The following is a 13,869-nucleotide window of genomic DNA, read 5'->3' on the forward strand; positions in this document are numbered from 1 at the left end:
CGCTGAAATTAGGGTTTAACGACCGAATTTAATTTATATAACACGTTGCAATTTATCTGAATAGACAGCAACAGCAACTAACAAATGCAATAATCTGAACACTTTCTCCGCTACTTCGGTGAACATTGACATAGACGGCGTTTCCAGTCCAGAAGCCACTTGTCTATTGCGACTGTTACACACTTCTATTTCAATACCGAATAAGGTGTTAGATCTCATATGTTAACAAGGTGCTGATACCCACAAACAGATCCATTTCATGATTAAACACGGCTACATTTAAAAAAAGTAGAACGCAGAAGCTGTATTGGGTGAATAACATCACTTGTTGAGGCGAATCACCAAGCTTTGTGAAGGTTGTTCATGCAGATCAACGGTCCATGCAGCTGCATTCCAGCTTGCAAAGCAGAAATTAGCTCTCGGAACAAATTAGCCAGTTTGTGCCTTCTTCTAAAACGGCATTCAACTTATGATAATAACAGGCTGCTTTCGGATGGTAAGAGATTCTTTTTTCCTTATTTCAGCTCCCAATCTTTGAGCTTCTTGCTTCCTTTTGGTTTGGCGATAGATGCATTCATCCCACCCATTTTTGCATTGTACTTTGCCCGGAGCGGATCATTGTAAGTCCACCTGAATAGCAAGATAAAGGTCATTAGATGCATTACTGGAAAGGACTACATATTGAAATCCAGAGCAGATCACGTGAAATCTTCTCATCCAAAAGAAAGAACACAGGTAGAAAAAAGAAGAAGAAGAGAAAAACCTAGCTGGGCATCAGGTTAGTGTTAAATAAGGTATAAAGGTCAGTTCATTCCCTATTTCCTAGTGCAAACACAATTCACCTCTAGCATCATTGATGAGGTCAGCCAATGTAATTAGCTTAGAATAAAATTTCAGATATCTCATCGTCTTGAAGAATAGAGTGGAAGCATATCCCATGACCAGAAAATAGTTTACAAAGATCTTTTAACTAGAGAAGGTGCCTCCATGAGCATCTATCTTTTGGGAGATCCTTGCCTCTGTAAAATTAGAGATAAAATCTGACTGTATCTCAGTCATGATTATTCTTTGTTTGAAATAAAGCAATCACCAATTTCAGAAAAAAAAAGTTAATCTTTTTCTATTGCAAGCACTTGAATTAAAGAGATGAAGAACCCAAAACTAAAATATGAGACCATCTTGTAACAAGGTGCAGTGTCCCAGTTGTGAAAATCAGATGTTAGGCTACTGCAAGTGTTAGCCTTTCACTTGAGAATACAGGAGAGCAGAGATGATTGCATCACTCTTATCTATTTGACTAAAACCTAACATCATTATGGGTCAAATGATGGAAAGAGAGAAAAATAAAACAAGCATCTTTTATAGCCAAGGATTAAGAGTTCAACACCAGAAGAAGATCCTAATTGATTTGTTCTTCTCCCTGAATGAATATCACATGAAATTATTAAATGAAGCATGCTTAAATGACAGCATGCGCAAGCAATGCTATTGCAGCCATGAAGAAACTAAAACAAATGGAAGATGTGGACTTACGGGTTATTCCAATCAGTAGTATCCTCATTAACGAGATGGGTCCACTTCGTTCTTCCACTCCTACCAAAGTGCTTGACTTGCATGACCTTGGGTAGTATACTTTTATCCATCTTATCCTCCCCAGTAGGAGCTGAGAAGTCACGCTGGTAGAGCCCATCTGACCCTCCTGTAGCAGACCGATCATCAACATTTGATTGGAAGAAAGCACCTTTGTGATAATACTTCTGCATAAATCTCCATTTCTGTTTTGGTGGAGGGAGTGGCTTTGGGTTCTTGCGCTCCCACTCTCTCCTCTCTTCCTCGGTCATGTTTCTCACTCTCTCGATCTCCTCCTTCTCTTTCAACATAGTCTCCCGGTCTTCCCTATCCCTCTTGATCCTAGCAATTTCTCTAGCCTTCCAAGCTTCGTACTCTTCTGCTTCATTGATCTCATCATCGGTATCAATGTCAGCAATGTCAGCTTCCGTCTCCAAATTCTTCTGAATCTCCTCATCTTTGCGAATTTCAGCCACCACTATTTGTTTTGTCTCCACCTTCCTCTCATCCAACCTCCTCTTCACCATTTCTTCAAGTGCTCTTTCTTCTTCCTCAAGCCTTTCCCTCTCAGCTATGGTGTCCCTCTCTGACTTGCGAACAAAAACGGGTTTCACCATTGCTACTCCTGACTGCTCTTCCTCTGAGTCGGTTTCATACTCTGACTCTTCTTCTTCCTCCTCATCTACCTCCTCTTCCTCTTCTTCAGGAAGAAGGGCAGCTTCTTCTGTCTGCCTCTGCAGATTCTTTTCTCTGATTCTTCTTCTCCTTTCCTCCAAGGCATCCTCATCCTCTTCTTCTATATCCAACTTCTCTTGATTCTTTTTCTCTTCTTCTAAGGTCGAAACAATCTCTGCTTGCCTAATACGCCTATGATCTGCTCTCACTTCTTCTTTGTTGTCCACCTTAGCCAAACGTCTCAATCGAGGGTCATCTTTTCCTATTACCTCTGAATCCTCCTTGGTAGGGAATACTTTCTCTAATGCGACTGCACGAGCTGTTCTAATATCAACCTCTTCATCTGCCTCATCTGCCCATTCAGGGGCTTTGCCAGGCCAGTACCTTTTAACCTTGGTTGGCCTTATTTTACCCCTAAGCTTATCCCTAATCGCAATTACTGTATCACTAACACCTGCTGTCACCGACATGCTTCTAAACTGTTACAAAGCGTGTAAACCACGTGAACAACACAAAGTACTCCTTCTCAATATACAAAATATTATATTCTTGATAAACTGTGGAATAGGCTCCTCTCTTCCTTCCCAATCAGGCCTTCTTAATCACAAGAATCTCGAAGAAGCTGCAAGTTTTCAGCAAAACTTAATCACTAAGTTGCATAGGTTTCCATTTGCTGTAATCCTTTTCCCACACATGCTAGGTTCAGCTAGGGAACCCTGATCTAAGAAAGAGAAACATAGGTTCAGGCCATTGCATGAGTATGACTATCAACTTCCAATTACAAGAAAGATCAGTAGCCACAGTCAAGCTAACCACCTAATGCAAATAAGAGACCTAACATGTTAAATGAACAGACTGTATGACAAAAAAAAGTTTCTTTTTTCTAATCTGAGAAGCAAAAATAGAGGCATCCCCCCGGTAAAAAAAGAGACCTCCTCTGCTTGGAAAAAAAAAAGCCTCTACTTACGGGAATTTACAAAGAGAGGACAAATATATCAGAGAGAGAAACATAGAAATCAGAAAGTTTTAAAGAAACAGTAAGATAATTCAGATCTGCATAGATTTGCAATTTCAGACAAATTACAACGCAAAGAAAGGATCCTTCGTTGGGAATTATTGTTAGTAGGTACCACTAACATGTACATCTAGAAGGAAAACAAAGCAAATACTGCTGCAGTCGGCTCCACTACACCTAAGTGTTGGTAATACTCAAGTCTTGACGTTCTAACTTAATTTTTTTTTTCTTTCTGAAAAAAATGACCGCCACTACACTCTACACCAAGTCGTGAAGGGAGTAGGAAACTCTCAATCAAACAAGGTAAGTACATAATCACATATATATAACTGCGTTTATAGATGTGTGAGAAAAGCAAGGCTAAGAAACACAAGAAGATGTGGTTTACATTTTAACGTCGGAGCCCACAAGCAATATTCGAAAAACTAAAAAATAAAAGTAAAGTTTAGACTCTTCAAAGCAAAATCAACAAAAGACTCAAGCAAACATACAATTGACGAGCTCCATACCGCATTAAATCCTACCAAAGCCACCAGAGGAAATGAAATATAGCGATGAAGGACACACAAGAGAGACACGAGGGAAATTAGAGAGGGGAAAAATCAGAAATCTGTGAAACATTGATCAGGCAAAAGCTCTAATTAACATACCTAACATACCTGCAACGGAGAAGACGCCGGTCGCGAAGGAGACTAGAGTACAGCCACGTCCACGGAGGATCGAAGCAATCGTAGAAGAGTTAGTTTGGGGAAAGAGGAAACGAGGGCGTGGCGAGTTCCTGAGCGAGGGCTATGTGGTATGTAGTTCTCTCTTCAGAACCCTGACCTGACGAGAATCCACGCTTCGGTCCAAGACAGTGGTACCGTGTTAATCCGAAACATATTTATATACTCTTAGTCTGACCCGAGTCAGGTTGAGTCAGAGCAGCCGATTCAAACCGAGTCTAAAGCAAAATAGAGCAGCCGATTCAAACCCGAGTCTGGTTTGACGTTGTCATAGTCTTATTTTTAAAATAAAAATTAAATATTTATGTAATTTAAGATTATATATTAGATCTAAAAAATATTTTTCAGGAAAATATTTACGGCCAGCTCGAGAGGACGGAATCTTTGATGAAAACAAAAATGTGAAATGACAGTTTCAACGTCGTCTCAGCTGGATTTTACGATGATAACCGATAGATGCATCCTCTTTTCTTTCACGAAAAAAGGCCAGTTTAGTTTACTTGCCGTTCATTGCTTTTGGGGTTCGAGTCAATTCGACAGCTAACGATTTCTTATAGCAAATCTGTTATTTGAAGCTTTTCCGCAGGGGGATCCAATGGAAGGAGCAGAGGATAATCTGAAGAAGGAGGATCTTCAAGAACCTTCCGGACCTCATCCTGTAATATGAATCTCCTGTGCTTGATTATGATTTCTTGATCGAAATAATACAACGTAACTCCTAATTTATGCTTTGTTGGAGCTGGGTCTTGATGCCTTTCTATTTTTTAATCGAATTAAGTTTCATAGATAGCTGCTGGTTCTTGTTTGCTATACTTGATTCGTCAATTCTTTACATTAAGAGTCTCGATTTACTTGAATCAAATTGCTGGAAAGGGGAGACAGTTTTTTTCCTTTTACTTTAATTCATCGTGTTCCAGCAATCTGCTTGCATCAGATTTCCTTTTAGTGCATTGATCTGCATATCTGTTGTCTTGTTTCTCTTAGGTGAAAGTTGCACACTTGATTTTTCTGTTTGAGGAAGTAAAATGGTGGTCACTTGAATTGCTTGACCTTGTTCGTGATTTTGCCTTACTATCTGCTTGAGAATTCTGTATTGTACTTTCTTCTGTAAATTCTGTTGAGCAGGGACTGATACTAAATTAGTCTTTCTAAGCTTAAATGTTGGAAGGTACTGAATTTTTAACTGCACATACTTCCTTTCAGTGGTTCGTTGAGGTTACCTGCAAGAGTTCTGGTAAGAAAAGGCGTTTTGCTACTGGTACGAAAGCTGGATTTGCTCTGCATCTGATAAATAGAACACGAGAAGTAGGGGTTCCACCAGCCTTTCTAATCGAGGCTGCTAAAGAAGGGGAAGAACCAATCAACTTTGGTCCAACTTCGGTTCTTGTCGATTATGGTGAGGGTTGGTGGTTGCAAACAGTGCCAGAAGAAGGTGGAGTTTCCTTATTGCTTCAATTTCTAATTGCATTACAGTGATCATTTTTTTTCATTCTGAATGAAAGCTTTGAACAATTTATATTTGTTAGCACTAACACAGTATTATTTTCCAAGTACAGGTTATGAAGCTCAAGTAAGGCAAACAGAAGTTAAGGTATGCATTCCCTTCATCTTGGACAACCTTCAGGAGAACTTTCTTGAGACTCATTATATTATATTGCGAGGTGAGAGAAAACTATAGCATAAAAGACTAGGTAATAGTATTACCATGAGAGATGAACCCACAGGAATGCCTTGCTTCAGCACCTAGTAACTCTTTCTCAATTTATTCCTTGATAGAGTTTAACCTTCTTTCGGGGTGAATGGGTTTAAGCTATATTCTCTAAAGCTCGTTAAGGTAGATCCTCATCCAATTGGAAGTGAAGAATTTATGTCAAGAAGTTAAGCCTGGGAATAATACTGACTCTAGTTCAATAGTAAGACTTCTGTCAAGCCATGAAGTAGTTTAATTTTTTTTTTTTCTGATTCTTATGATTCGTCTTAATCAGTGTTTCCACTGGGACTTGACTTGTCACAATAATGTAATGAGTAAGATTGGCATACCTTACATATATAACCAAGCAAGAATCATCAAGGGCTAATTATCTCCAGTGATCGATAAACAAAAAGGCTTTAACTTTCTTTTGTTTCACATTTTATTCAAACTAAGCATTTTTTCTTCAAAGTTTGCTTCAAGGCTTAATGACAATCAGAGAATATCCACTTCCCTTTTGTGCTTGATATGTAACAAGTATAATGCCATCTAGTTTCCAGAGTAACTCAGTATATCTTAAACTGTTATTGCCATTGCAACAGAGTTCGGCCAAGTTTCACCTCAAGGGAGAATCCATTAGTGGGTCACAGCTGAAGGACAGTGCTCTCTATGTTCGTAAAATATTACTAGCCTTTGGTTTCATCTTCCTCATAGGAGGAATTTTTACATTGTTTCTAGAAAACCTTCCTCGATTAATCATGTTTGTAAAGGCATCCTTGTAAATGTTGATCTGGTCATGCTTCAGTTTCTTTGTGAAGAAATCAATGAAAACACGCCTTCACTTCGTTGTTCAATCTTTGTTTCATAATTTTTAAACTGCTCTGCAAATGTCAAATGGTTGTTTGACATTAGAAGATAAATTTCTGTACCCTAATTTTGATTCCAGAAATACTTATGCAAGTCAAGAAAAGGGGAAAAAAGGGTGAAAATTTTAATTTGTTTTACTCCTGCTGGAAACAAAACAAATACTGATGAAAAATGGTAAAAGGTGTCCGCCTGTTCTCCCACATTTTGACATTTCTCCACAGCTCCCGGGGCACAGGTCACCCACTCCCCTCCTTTTCCGGAAACAAATTCAAAAGCAAGACATGCAAGATGATTGTAGAAAACTATCCCATCCGATTCAGCTTCTTTGAGCAGAACTAACGAAGCGGGCTGTTTGGAAAAGCTTGAAACTGGTGATCTGATTTTACGAAGCTGAACGTCATGTAATTCAAGACATTAATATAAACAAATATAAATATATTCTGATGAGAGTGTTCTCAGAGTAGCACGGTCTATTTACATTCCAACCTGAAACTTTGAGACCTGTAGTGGTCATTTATATGGGATTGAAAACAACACCACCTACATTTAATCAACAAATGAATTGAACAATGCAGGAAAGATGTGAAGCTTTTGAACATCGTTCATGCAGGAAGGATCAAACAACAACAAACTTCCTCAAGGCAGATGGTCTGAGCTCCTGTAAATCTCATCCGCATGTGCGGTTGGGACGTAAACTGCATCTGTTAGGGAGCTATGCTTCCTTCCATAGAATAAATAAACAATCACCCCTATCACCAGCCATACAGAAACTTTAATCCAGGTGCCGATACTGAGGATCAAGCAAACAACAATGTTAAGAAGAACTAGTAATCTCATACCAGTAAATACAGTGCTTCAACAACAAAAGGATAAAATAAAACAAAAGATTCTGAGAAGAGGATTGTACCCAAGATTTATGAGTAAATATACATTAATGAGGATGCAGAAAATAGGCAGAAGGGGGACAAAGGGGCATACGAAACCTGCCGAAAGGAGTAATGTCATCATAATATACAAATGACTGAATAATATTTGCTTAGATGGATGAACTAAAAGCACACTAGTTAAACCATACCTCCAGTGTGCCCAAAGCTATGGCGGCCATCGTCTTGATCAATCCAAGAAAGTACAACCAAACCACACAAAAGGAGCAGGCCACCAACCAGACACAGAGGAAACCTAATGAGGCTGATAAGAGTCGATGTCAGATTTTTTGGGCAAATGACAATGTGATTGGAGCATATAATCCACTCATATCTAAACAAAAAGATAGGTAAGTATCTCCAGTGTCCAGGTTTTGAACTTCAGTTAAACAGACGTGAATTCTCCAAAATAAATGGCAGGTTCCAGGACATTGTTCATACCTGGGTAGAAATTCTGCTGAAGCTGCAGAGGTTAGGATCATTACTCCAGTGCATACAGATGCTATGCTCCAAGCTGCAATTTTTCGCCTTTTCTGTTCCTTTAACTTGGCTGCATCCAAGTCAACAGCACATGATAACCGAATCATGACTTGGAAGCAGAAAACTCGTAAAATAATTAACTACGGCCGCACAAGTTATTTCTACCCATTCTATTTCTTTTCTCTTCAAACTTGTTTGCCACCCTTTAGAAGAAATATCATAAAGATGGGAGGAGAAAAAGAAATACTTGGATACATATATCTATGTTACTTTAAATGAAATATTTATGTTACCTTGTACAGCTTCCTTCTCAATTAGGGGATAACTAGTTGAGCTTTCACCATCACTTGAAATGACATTAGCCTCCTTAGGGGAGTTTGTTTGCTCTTTAGATTCTTCCTCATTTTCGTCATTAGTGGGCAAAGAGATGGAGTCAATTGAATCCTGAAGGGATGGTGGAAGTGGAACTTCATCTGGGGGGACATATCTAAGAATCAAAATAGACACTGCAACTACTGTGAATGCTAGGAGAGTGCCGACGCTAACCTGCATCCATCAAGGGAATTTAATATCGGGAAGAGAGAGAGAGAGAGAGAGAGAGAGAGAGGGAGAGAGAGAGACCATTCCAGCCAGCTCCGCTACATCCATACAGAAGGTCAGAATTGCAGCAATGATCCCAGTTCCCACTGTGCTCTTGACAGGAACTTGAGTCCGCTTGTTAACATCAGAGAAAAAGCGGGGTAGTAATCCGTCTCTAGCCATAGCCATCAGAATTCTTGGCTGATATTACACAAAATATAAGTGAGGATATCATCCCTCTATAGGGAGTAAGAATTCTCAGAATTCTACCAGAACTTCCATCAGGTAACTTGCATATGATGGTGCTAATTGATCAAGTAGTGTGGAACAACAGTGCCACGTGGAATCAGAAAAATTAAGCACCAAGCAGTAAGCACAATCAATGTTTCCTTACATTAGGCCTTTTCAAATCTCATTTACTTTTAGCATTTCTCAAGCAGCTGTAGGCACTGACTACAATGTCTGACAAGACTTGATATTTTGGATTATCCTGATGTTTTTTTCCAATTCTCCATCTTACACTATAATGATGCAGGGGATAGCTGTGGGTAAAGACTATAGAAAACAGAGTTCAGGTTATATAGATATTCCACTGTTATTATTTGAATCTTAAGCTGGTTAAATTTCTGATGCATTGATTTTCAAAATAAAATAAAATCTGATGCATTGACGGGATATTGTTTCTTGAAGGTTATGTCTAGAGAAGGTTTTAAGAACAGGCATGACACTGTAAGCATATGCACTGAGAGCAGCGTACATAAAGGCAAATTTGAAATAACTTACAACAGAAGTACTGATAAAGAAGTACAAAAATAGAGTTTTTCACAAACCAAAGATGGAAAGAATTAATTGCTCATACCTCGATCATTGACAAAACAATATTACACCAAAAAAACTAATTAAAGAATTAAATGATGAGAACCTTTACTCTTTCTAAAGATGCAAATGGCATGTTTCTTGTTCTCTCTTCAAACCTCACTTCCTAACAGCTTGGATAATTCCAATTTCCAATTCCATCATCCTCATCCCAGCTCTGCTACTAATTTTATCATTGGATATCCTAAATTCAAAGTCCTGAATTCATGAGATCCAATTAAAAGCCTCTAATAACTCAATCCAGAGTATTTTGTTATATCATGTATCAAACAATCAAATCTAAAATCTACTACAACATGGAGGATTGGAGTTGACGCTTTACCTGAGGAAGCATCGAACCCATTAATGTCGAGAAAAGTGCTGTAACTGCTCCAGCTGTAATGAGGTACCTACACCCAAATTAATAATGAGATGAAATTTAGAGACTACCAGATACCCAGACAAACATAAATTGGGTCACAAGCAAGAAGTGAGAAGAATATTAAAACACCCGGTTACATAAGTAAGTCCATAATAGTCAAAACATAATGAAAGGAAACTAACTCTTACACAGCCCACTGCATCCCGTGGCTGGCAAATGCAGATGAAATTGGAGTATCTGGATCCAGCGCATAGAATGGCACGAGACCAACAATAATAGCGGAAACCATCATATACAGGAAACAACATATGGATAGAGCAATTCCTATACCCAGTGGAAGGTCTCTTTGAGGGTTCTTAACCTGTGATGAAAATGAAGAATACATTACTTTTGGTTTACAAAGATAACAGAATGTTCAATAAATGGTTATTCAAGCAAATGCATCTAAATTTATTGCCAAAATATAAAGAGATCCATCTAAAATTGACGGAAGAAATGCTGTTTGGAGGAAAAAACTGGCAAAAAAGGATTGAAGAACAAGTTCTTCAAACTTATTAAGTGTGCCATAACAGCTGATAAAAACATCATACCTCTTCAGCAGTGCTGGCAACTGTATCAAATCCTATATAAGAAAAGAAGACAGTAGCTGACCCAGCAAGCATGCCATTCACTCCAAAGGGGAAGTATCTGAACATTGAAAAAAAAGAATTTCATAAGTGCACTAGGTAAAAGAGAGTATACAACCGAACAAACCATTCAGAAAACAAGATACCCGCTAGGAAGACTGTATCCAGTCCACCCAGTCTGAAGACCAAGGTATCCCCCAGCTATAATGACAACAACCATGACACAGACATTTGCTGTAGTGACAACAGCTTGTGCAAATGAGCTCTGCAAACAAAATTTTAGGCCTCAGGAACAATAGATAGTACTAACTTACTTTACTGACGTGGTATAACAAAACAATTTACCTCCTTGATTCCAACACATAGGAGTAGGGTGACGACAAGAACAAGAATAGCAGCACAAGGGTCAATTACAATATCAACCCAAGGAACGTACATACGGGCAAGAAATGCAGGCAAACTATCTGGCCCACCAAAAAATAGTGCCTGGACATATAACATGTTCACATATCATTGAACAATTCATTTAAACACATGATTCTAAAATTTTTAGAAAAAAAAAAAGCTTCTAAACAGCCCAAAAGTAAGCTGTGAAGCCCTCACAAGTCAATGTAACAAGAATCGTGAAAAGAATCCCTTTGCATATACATGTTGTAACAGAGTAGTACTAAAGGAAGAAAGAATCACCAAATTTGGGGATATGCCACGTGCAACAGCCGCACCACCAATTGTATATTCCAGTATCAGAGCCCAGCCAACCAACCAAGCAACACTGGGTATAATTAGATAAATCAAATGACCACCAGAACAGAGACAGCAATGTAATTGTAAAAAAGTCTTATGGGATTGCACAAGTCTAAATTTCAAATCTTAATCACTACAATCTGTAGTTCAGTATAAAAGAATCAAAGTCAATACTTTCACCTCCCAAGCACAAACAAGACCCATCCAGTAGTTAATCAGCTGTACAACTCCAACATGAAAATTTAGGTTTCTTTTTTAATCATTAGCAAGTTAAATTGTTTGAAATATCATAACAATTTTTCATAGAGAAATAATACGCATTGCAGAGAGAAAGAGAGTCAAAGACTATTACCCTTCTCCAACACATATGTATGAATAGTGATAAGCACTTCCAGCAGAAGGGCAACGGCTTGAAAGCTCCGCATAGCAAAATGCAGAAAGAGCAGCTGCTATTCCAGCTATCAAGAAAGAAATAGTAAGAGCAGGTCCTGCATGCTCTCGAGCAACAGTTCCAACAAGAACATATACTCCGGCACCAATTGTCGACCCAACACCTGATCAGCAAAGCTATATGTTAGAATTTAACACAAACAATGGCAAGCAGAATAATAATAAAAAAAGAGAGAATAGATAACCCAAATACATGTTAAACAAAAAAGTCGAAATTGAAAGAACTGGTCAGCGATGATCCGTTTCATGGTTTAATTGTACCCACTATATTACAAAAACAAAAAAGATATCATGTAGAGGGAACTAAATACAAATAGAGCATAAATTCAGCACAGAAGTTTTCAGAAGAACTTTTCAGGAAGGAAAACATACAACTCAACAGCATCCAAACACGTAGAATATCAGGAAAAGGCCCGATCTGAAGATCACAATGAATAGCACAAAGTTAACAGGAAAAATTTAGAAAACTATGAATCTCAACAGGTGGGGAACATGAAACTACCAACATAAGCTAGAAACAAGTAAAAGGCAGTAACCGAAGATATATACCCCAGCCAAGGATAAAAATCAAAATATAACACTCCATGGAGATAAGAAATGGACTAGGAAGCATTCAAAGCAAAAGGCTGAAAACAACAACAAAAGAAGCAGCCGAAGCCCCTAGTGTAAAACTCCATTTAACAAATAACTCAAAAAGAAAACTGTAAATGGACTGAAAAGTCCAATTCTGCATGGTCTAAACAAGCACCGCAAAACGCATGCACAGACACAAAATCCAAAAGAAACAACCGAGAGGAACATACCAATCGCTACGAGCTGAAGAATAGACAATTCCTTGGCAAGCTGGGACGCCCCCTCCGGCCTCACATGAACAGAATCAACTTGCTTTCTCCTCATCAAACACCCAATCCCCCAAGAGCTTCCCCTCCTCTTATCGACGAAACCCATCAAAGCCCAACAATATTCCCACCTTAAAAACTATGAATACTTAATCGAACCCAGAGAAAGTATCCGACAACAGACTCCCAGACGTGCCCACCTGCCCGTTTGCCTCGAAATTCCAAAATCAGATGGATTCACAGGGGAGAAACGGGCAGAGGAAACTAAATCCCAGGCGAGAGCCCTCACTGTGTTCCGTGCAAGCAACCCGCTTGACTTCTCTGCCTTCCAACGAGCAGTCACAGAGGGGAGCCACAACCGGCCTTACATATAGGCAGCAAAGGGAGACGGAGAAGAATTTGCTCCACCAGAATAATATCCAATAAACTATTACTCACTATTCGAATCATTTCTGGTATTTTTTTCTTTGTACGCCAGAAACAGCGTTCTCTCACCCTCACGAAACCAGTCAGAATTCGTCCTCAACTCCTGGGATCGAAAGTCACATGGATTACTATATAAATTATTGCTATGTCATAATTTAAATTTTTACTATTAATATCAAATTATCAACTCTCAAATATCCATCACCGTCCATAAAAAATAACGTTTAAAAAAAAAAAAACCACCACCTGTGAAGGTATGGCGGCGCACCCATGTTTGGGGTAAGAGCAATGAAGGAGTCCTAGTTGCCCTAAGGAGTATGGATAACCATTTTCTTGTCAGCAGCCTTCGTGTCGGTGAGATTCCCGGAATCACCAAAGCGGAATCGTGATTCATGCCATACTCGGTTATAACGTATTAGGGTCTGGACTCAGTCTCAAACTCCCACGTTATTACTTGGCTGGCACGTGGGTAACTTGCATCTACAAACGTGAGATCCGCCTCTCCATTTAATGACTAATTTTGCAATTTTCACTTGTTTGGCCATTTGTTACCATTAATTTATATTAAAAAAGGGATCAGGTTAGGTGATTAAGCCTTAATCAAGAAAAAAAATTCTTTGAAAGTATATAATGAGATAATAGTTTAAAACAAGGAGGTGAAAGGGGTTAATTGTTAAACTGAGGTATGATTCGACTCAAAAGCTCTTGAGTCATGACTCAATTATTTATTTATTTTTATCTTTGATAGTAATATAAGTTTGTAAATATGAAAAAGGATAGAGGTTGGATTAAATTATAAAGGTATTAACATCAATATTGGATTTATTATTAAATCCTCTAAATATATATCTAAAACAATATGCATTACATGTTGTTTATCATTGTTGTATTAAGTATGAATAAGATAAAACACACAAAAAAAAAAAATTTAAACCTAAAAGACTATGTATCATTGGTAAAAAATATTGTACAAAAGTAGAGGCGGGCATCGAGTCGGGTTTTATGGGGAATTGGCTTGAAAACC

General features: G+C 38.5%; 3 protein-coding genes across 4 annotated transcripts; 1 reads left to right on the top strand and 2 right to left on the bottom strand.

The window, feature by feature from the left end:
• Window positions 1-90: 90 nt before the first annotated feature.
• On the bottom strand, window positions 91-4,102 carry LOC137934988 (uncharacterized). Of its 2 annotated transcripts, none has more exons than XM_068779595.1 (3): window positions 3,919-4,102; window positions 1,534-2,965; window positions 91-630 (listed from the first exon to the last, which is right to left on the bottom strand). In XM_068779595.1, exons 2-3 carry the CDS (start codon window positions 2,712-2,714, stop codon window positions 516-518), a joined length of 1,296 nt encoding a protein of 431 aa, XP_068635696.1. In that variant the 5' UTR covers window positions 2,715-2,965; window positions 3,919-4,102; the 3' UTR covers window positions 91-515. The 2 variants fall into 2 exon arrangements, with proteins under 2 accessions (XP_068635696.1, XP_068635697.1); XM_068779596.1 differs by having other exon boundaries at window positions 3,910-4,102.
• A 382-nt stretch (window positions 4,103-4,484) lies between these two features.
• LOC137935125 (uncharacterized) lies at window positions 4,485-6,528 on the top strand. Its single transcript, XM_068779788.1, has 4 exons — window positions 4,485-4,642; window positions 5,188-5,416; window positions 5,541-5,575; window positions 6,277-6,528. Exons 1-4 carry the CDS (start codon window positions 4,580-4,582, stop codon window positions 6,454-6,456), a joined length of 507 nt encoding a protein of 168 aa, XP_068635889.1. The 5' UTR covers window positions 4,485-4,579; the 3' UTR covers window positions 6,457-6,528.
• A 427-nt stretch (window positions 6,529-6,955) lies between these two features.
• LOC137935107 (cationic amino acid transporter 2, vacuolar-like) lies at window positions 6,956-13,032 on the bottom strand. The gene is made up of 14 exons (XM_068779767.1): window positions 12,384-13,032; window positions 11,483-11,684; window positions 11,074-11,158; window positions 10,732-10,872; window positions 10,533-10,651; window positions 10,351-10,447; window positions 9,949-10,121; window positions 9,722-9,788; window positions 8,566-8,724; window positions 8,238-8,490; window positions 7,906-8,014; window positions 7,617-7,729; window positions 7,449-7,524; window positions 6,956-7,331 (listed from the first exon to the last, which is right to left on the bottom strand). The coding sequence occupies exons 1-14, from the start codon at window positions 12,526-12,528 to the stop codon at window positions 7,178-7,180; spliced, it is 1,893 nt and encodes a 630-aa protein (XP_068635868.1). The 5' UTR covers window positions 12,529-13,032; the 3' UTR covers window positions 6,956-7,177.
• Between the last annotated feature and the right edge of the window lie 837 nt (window positions 13,033-13,869).

The sequence above is a fragment of the Aristolochia californica genome, unplaced genomic scaffold (assembly GCF_029961685.1).
Source record: "Aristolochia californica isolate CCGP_79_NKW_82.1479 unplaced genomic scaffold, dmAriCali1.0.hap1 SCAF_6, whole genome shotgun sequence".
In the NCBI taxonomy this organism is placed as follows: Eukaryota; Viridiplantae; Streptophyta; class Magnoliopsida; order Piperales; family Aristolochiaceae; genus Aristolochia; species Aristolochia californica.

Coding starts and splice junctions, on each gene's coding strand:
- LOC137935125 (XM_068779788.1), top strand. CDS start 4,580: ATGGAAGGAGCAGAGGATAATCTGAAGAAGGAGGATCTTCAAGAACCT. Junction 5,417..5,540: donor GCAAACAGTGCCAGAAGAAG/GTGGAGTTTCCT, acceptor TTCCAAGTACAG/GTTATGAAGCTCAAGTAAGG. Junction 5,576..6,276: donor TAAGGCAAACAGAAGTTAAG/GTATGCATTCCC, acceptor CCATTGCAACAG/AGTTCGGCCAAGTTTCACCT.
- LOC137934988 (XM_068779595.1), bottom strand. CDS start 2,714: ATGTCGGTGACAGCAGGTGTTAGTGATACAGTAATTGCGATTAGGGAT. Junction 631..1,533: donor ACTACTGATTGGAATAACCC/GTAAGTCCACAT, acceptor CTTGCTATTCAG/GTGGACTTACAATGATCCGC.
- LOC137935107 (XM_068779767.1), bottom strand. CDS start 12,528: ATGGGTTTCGTCGATAAGAGGAGGGGAAGCTCTTGGGGGATTGGGTGT. Junction 11,159..11,482: donor TACATATGTGTTGGAGAAGG/GTAATAGTCTTT, acceptor AATTATACCCAG/TGTTGCTTGGTTGGTTGGCT. Junction 8,491..8,565: donor TAGCGGAGCTGGCTGGAATG/GTCTCTCTCTCT, acceptor TGATGGATGCAG/GTTAGCGTCGGCACTCTCCT.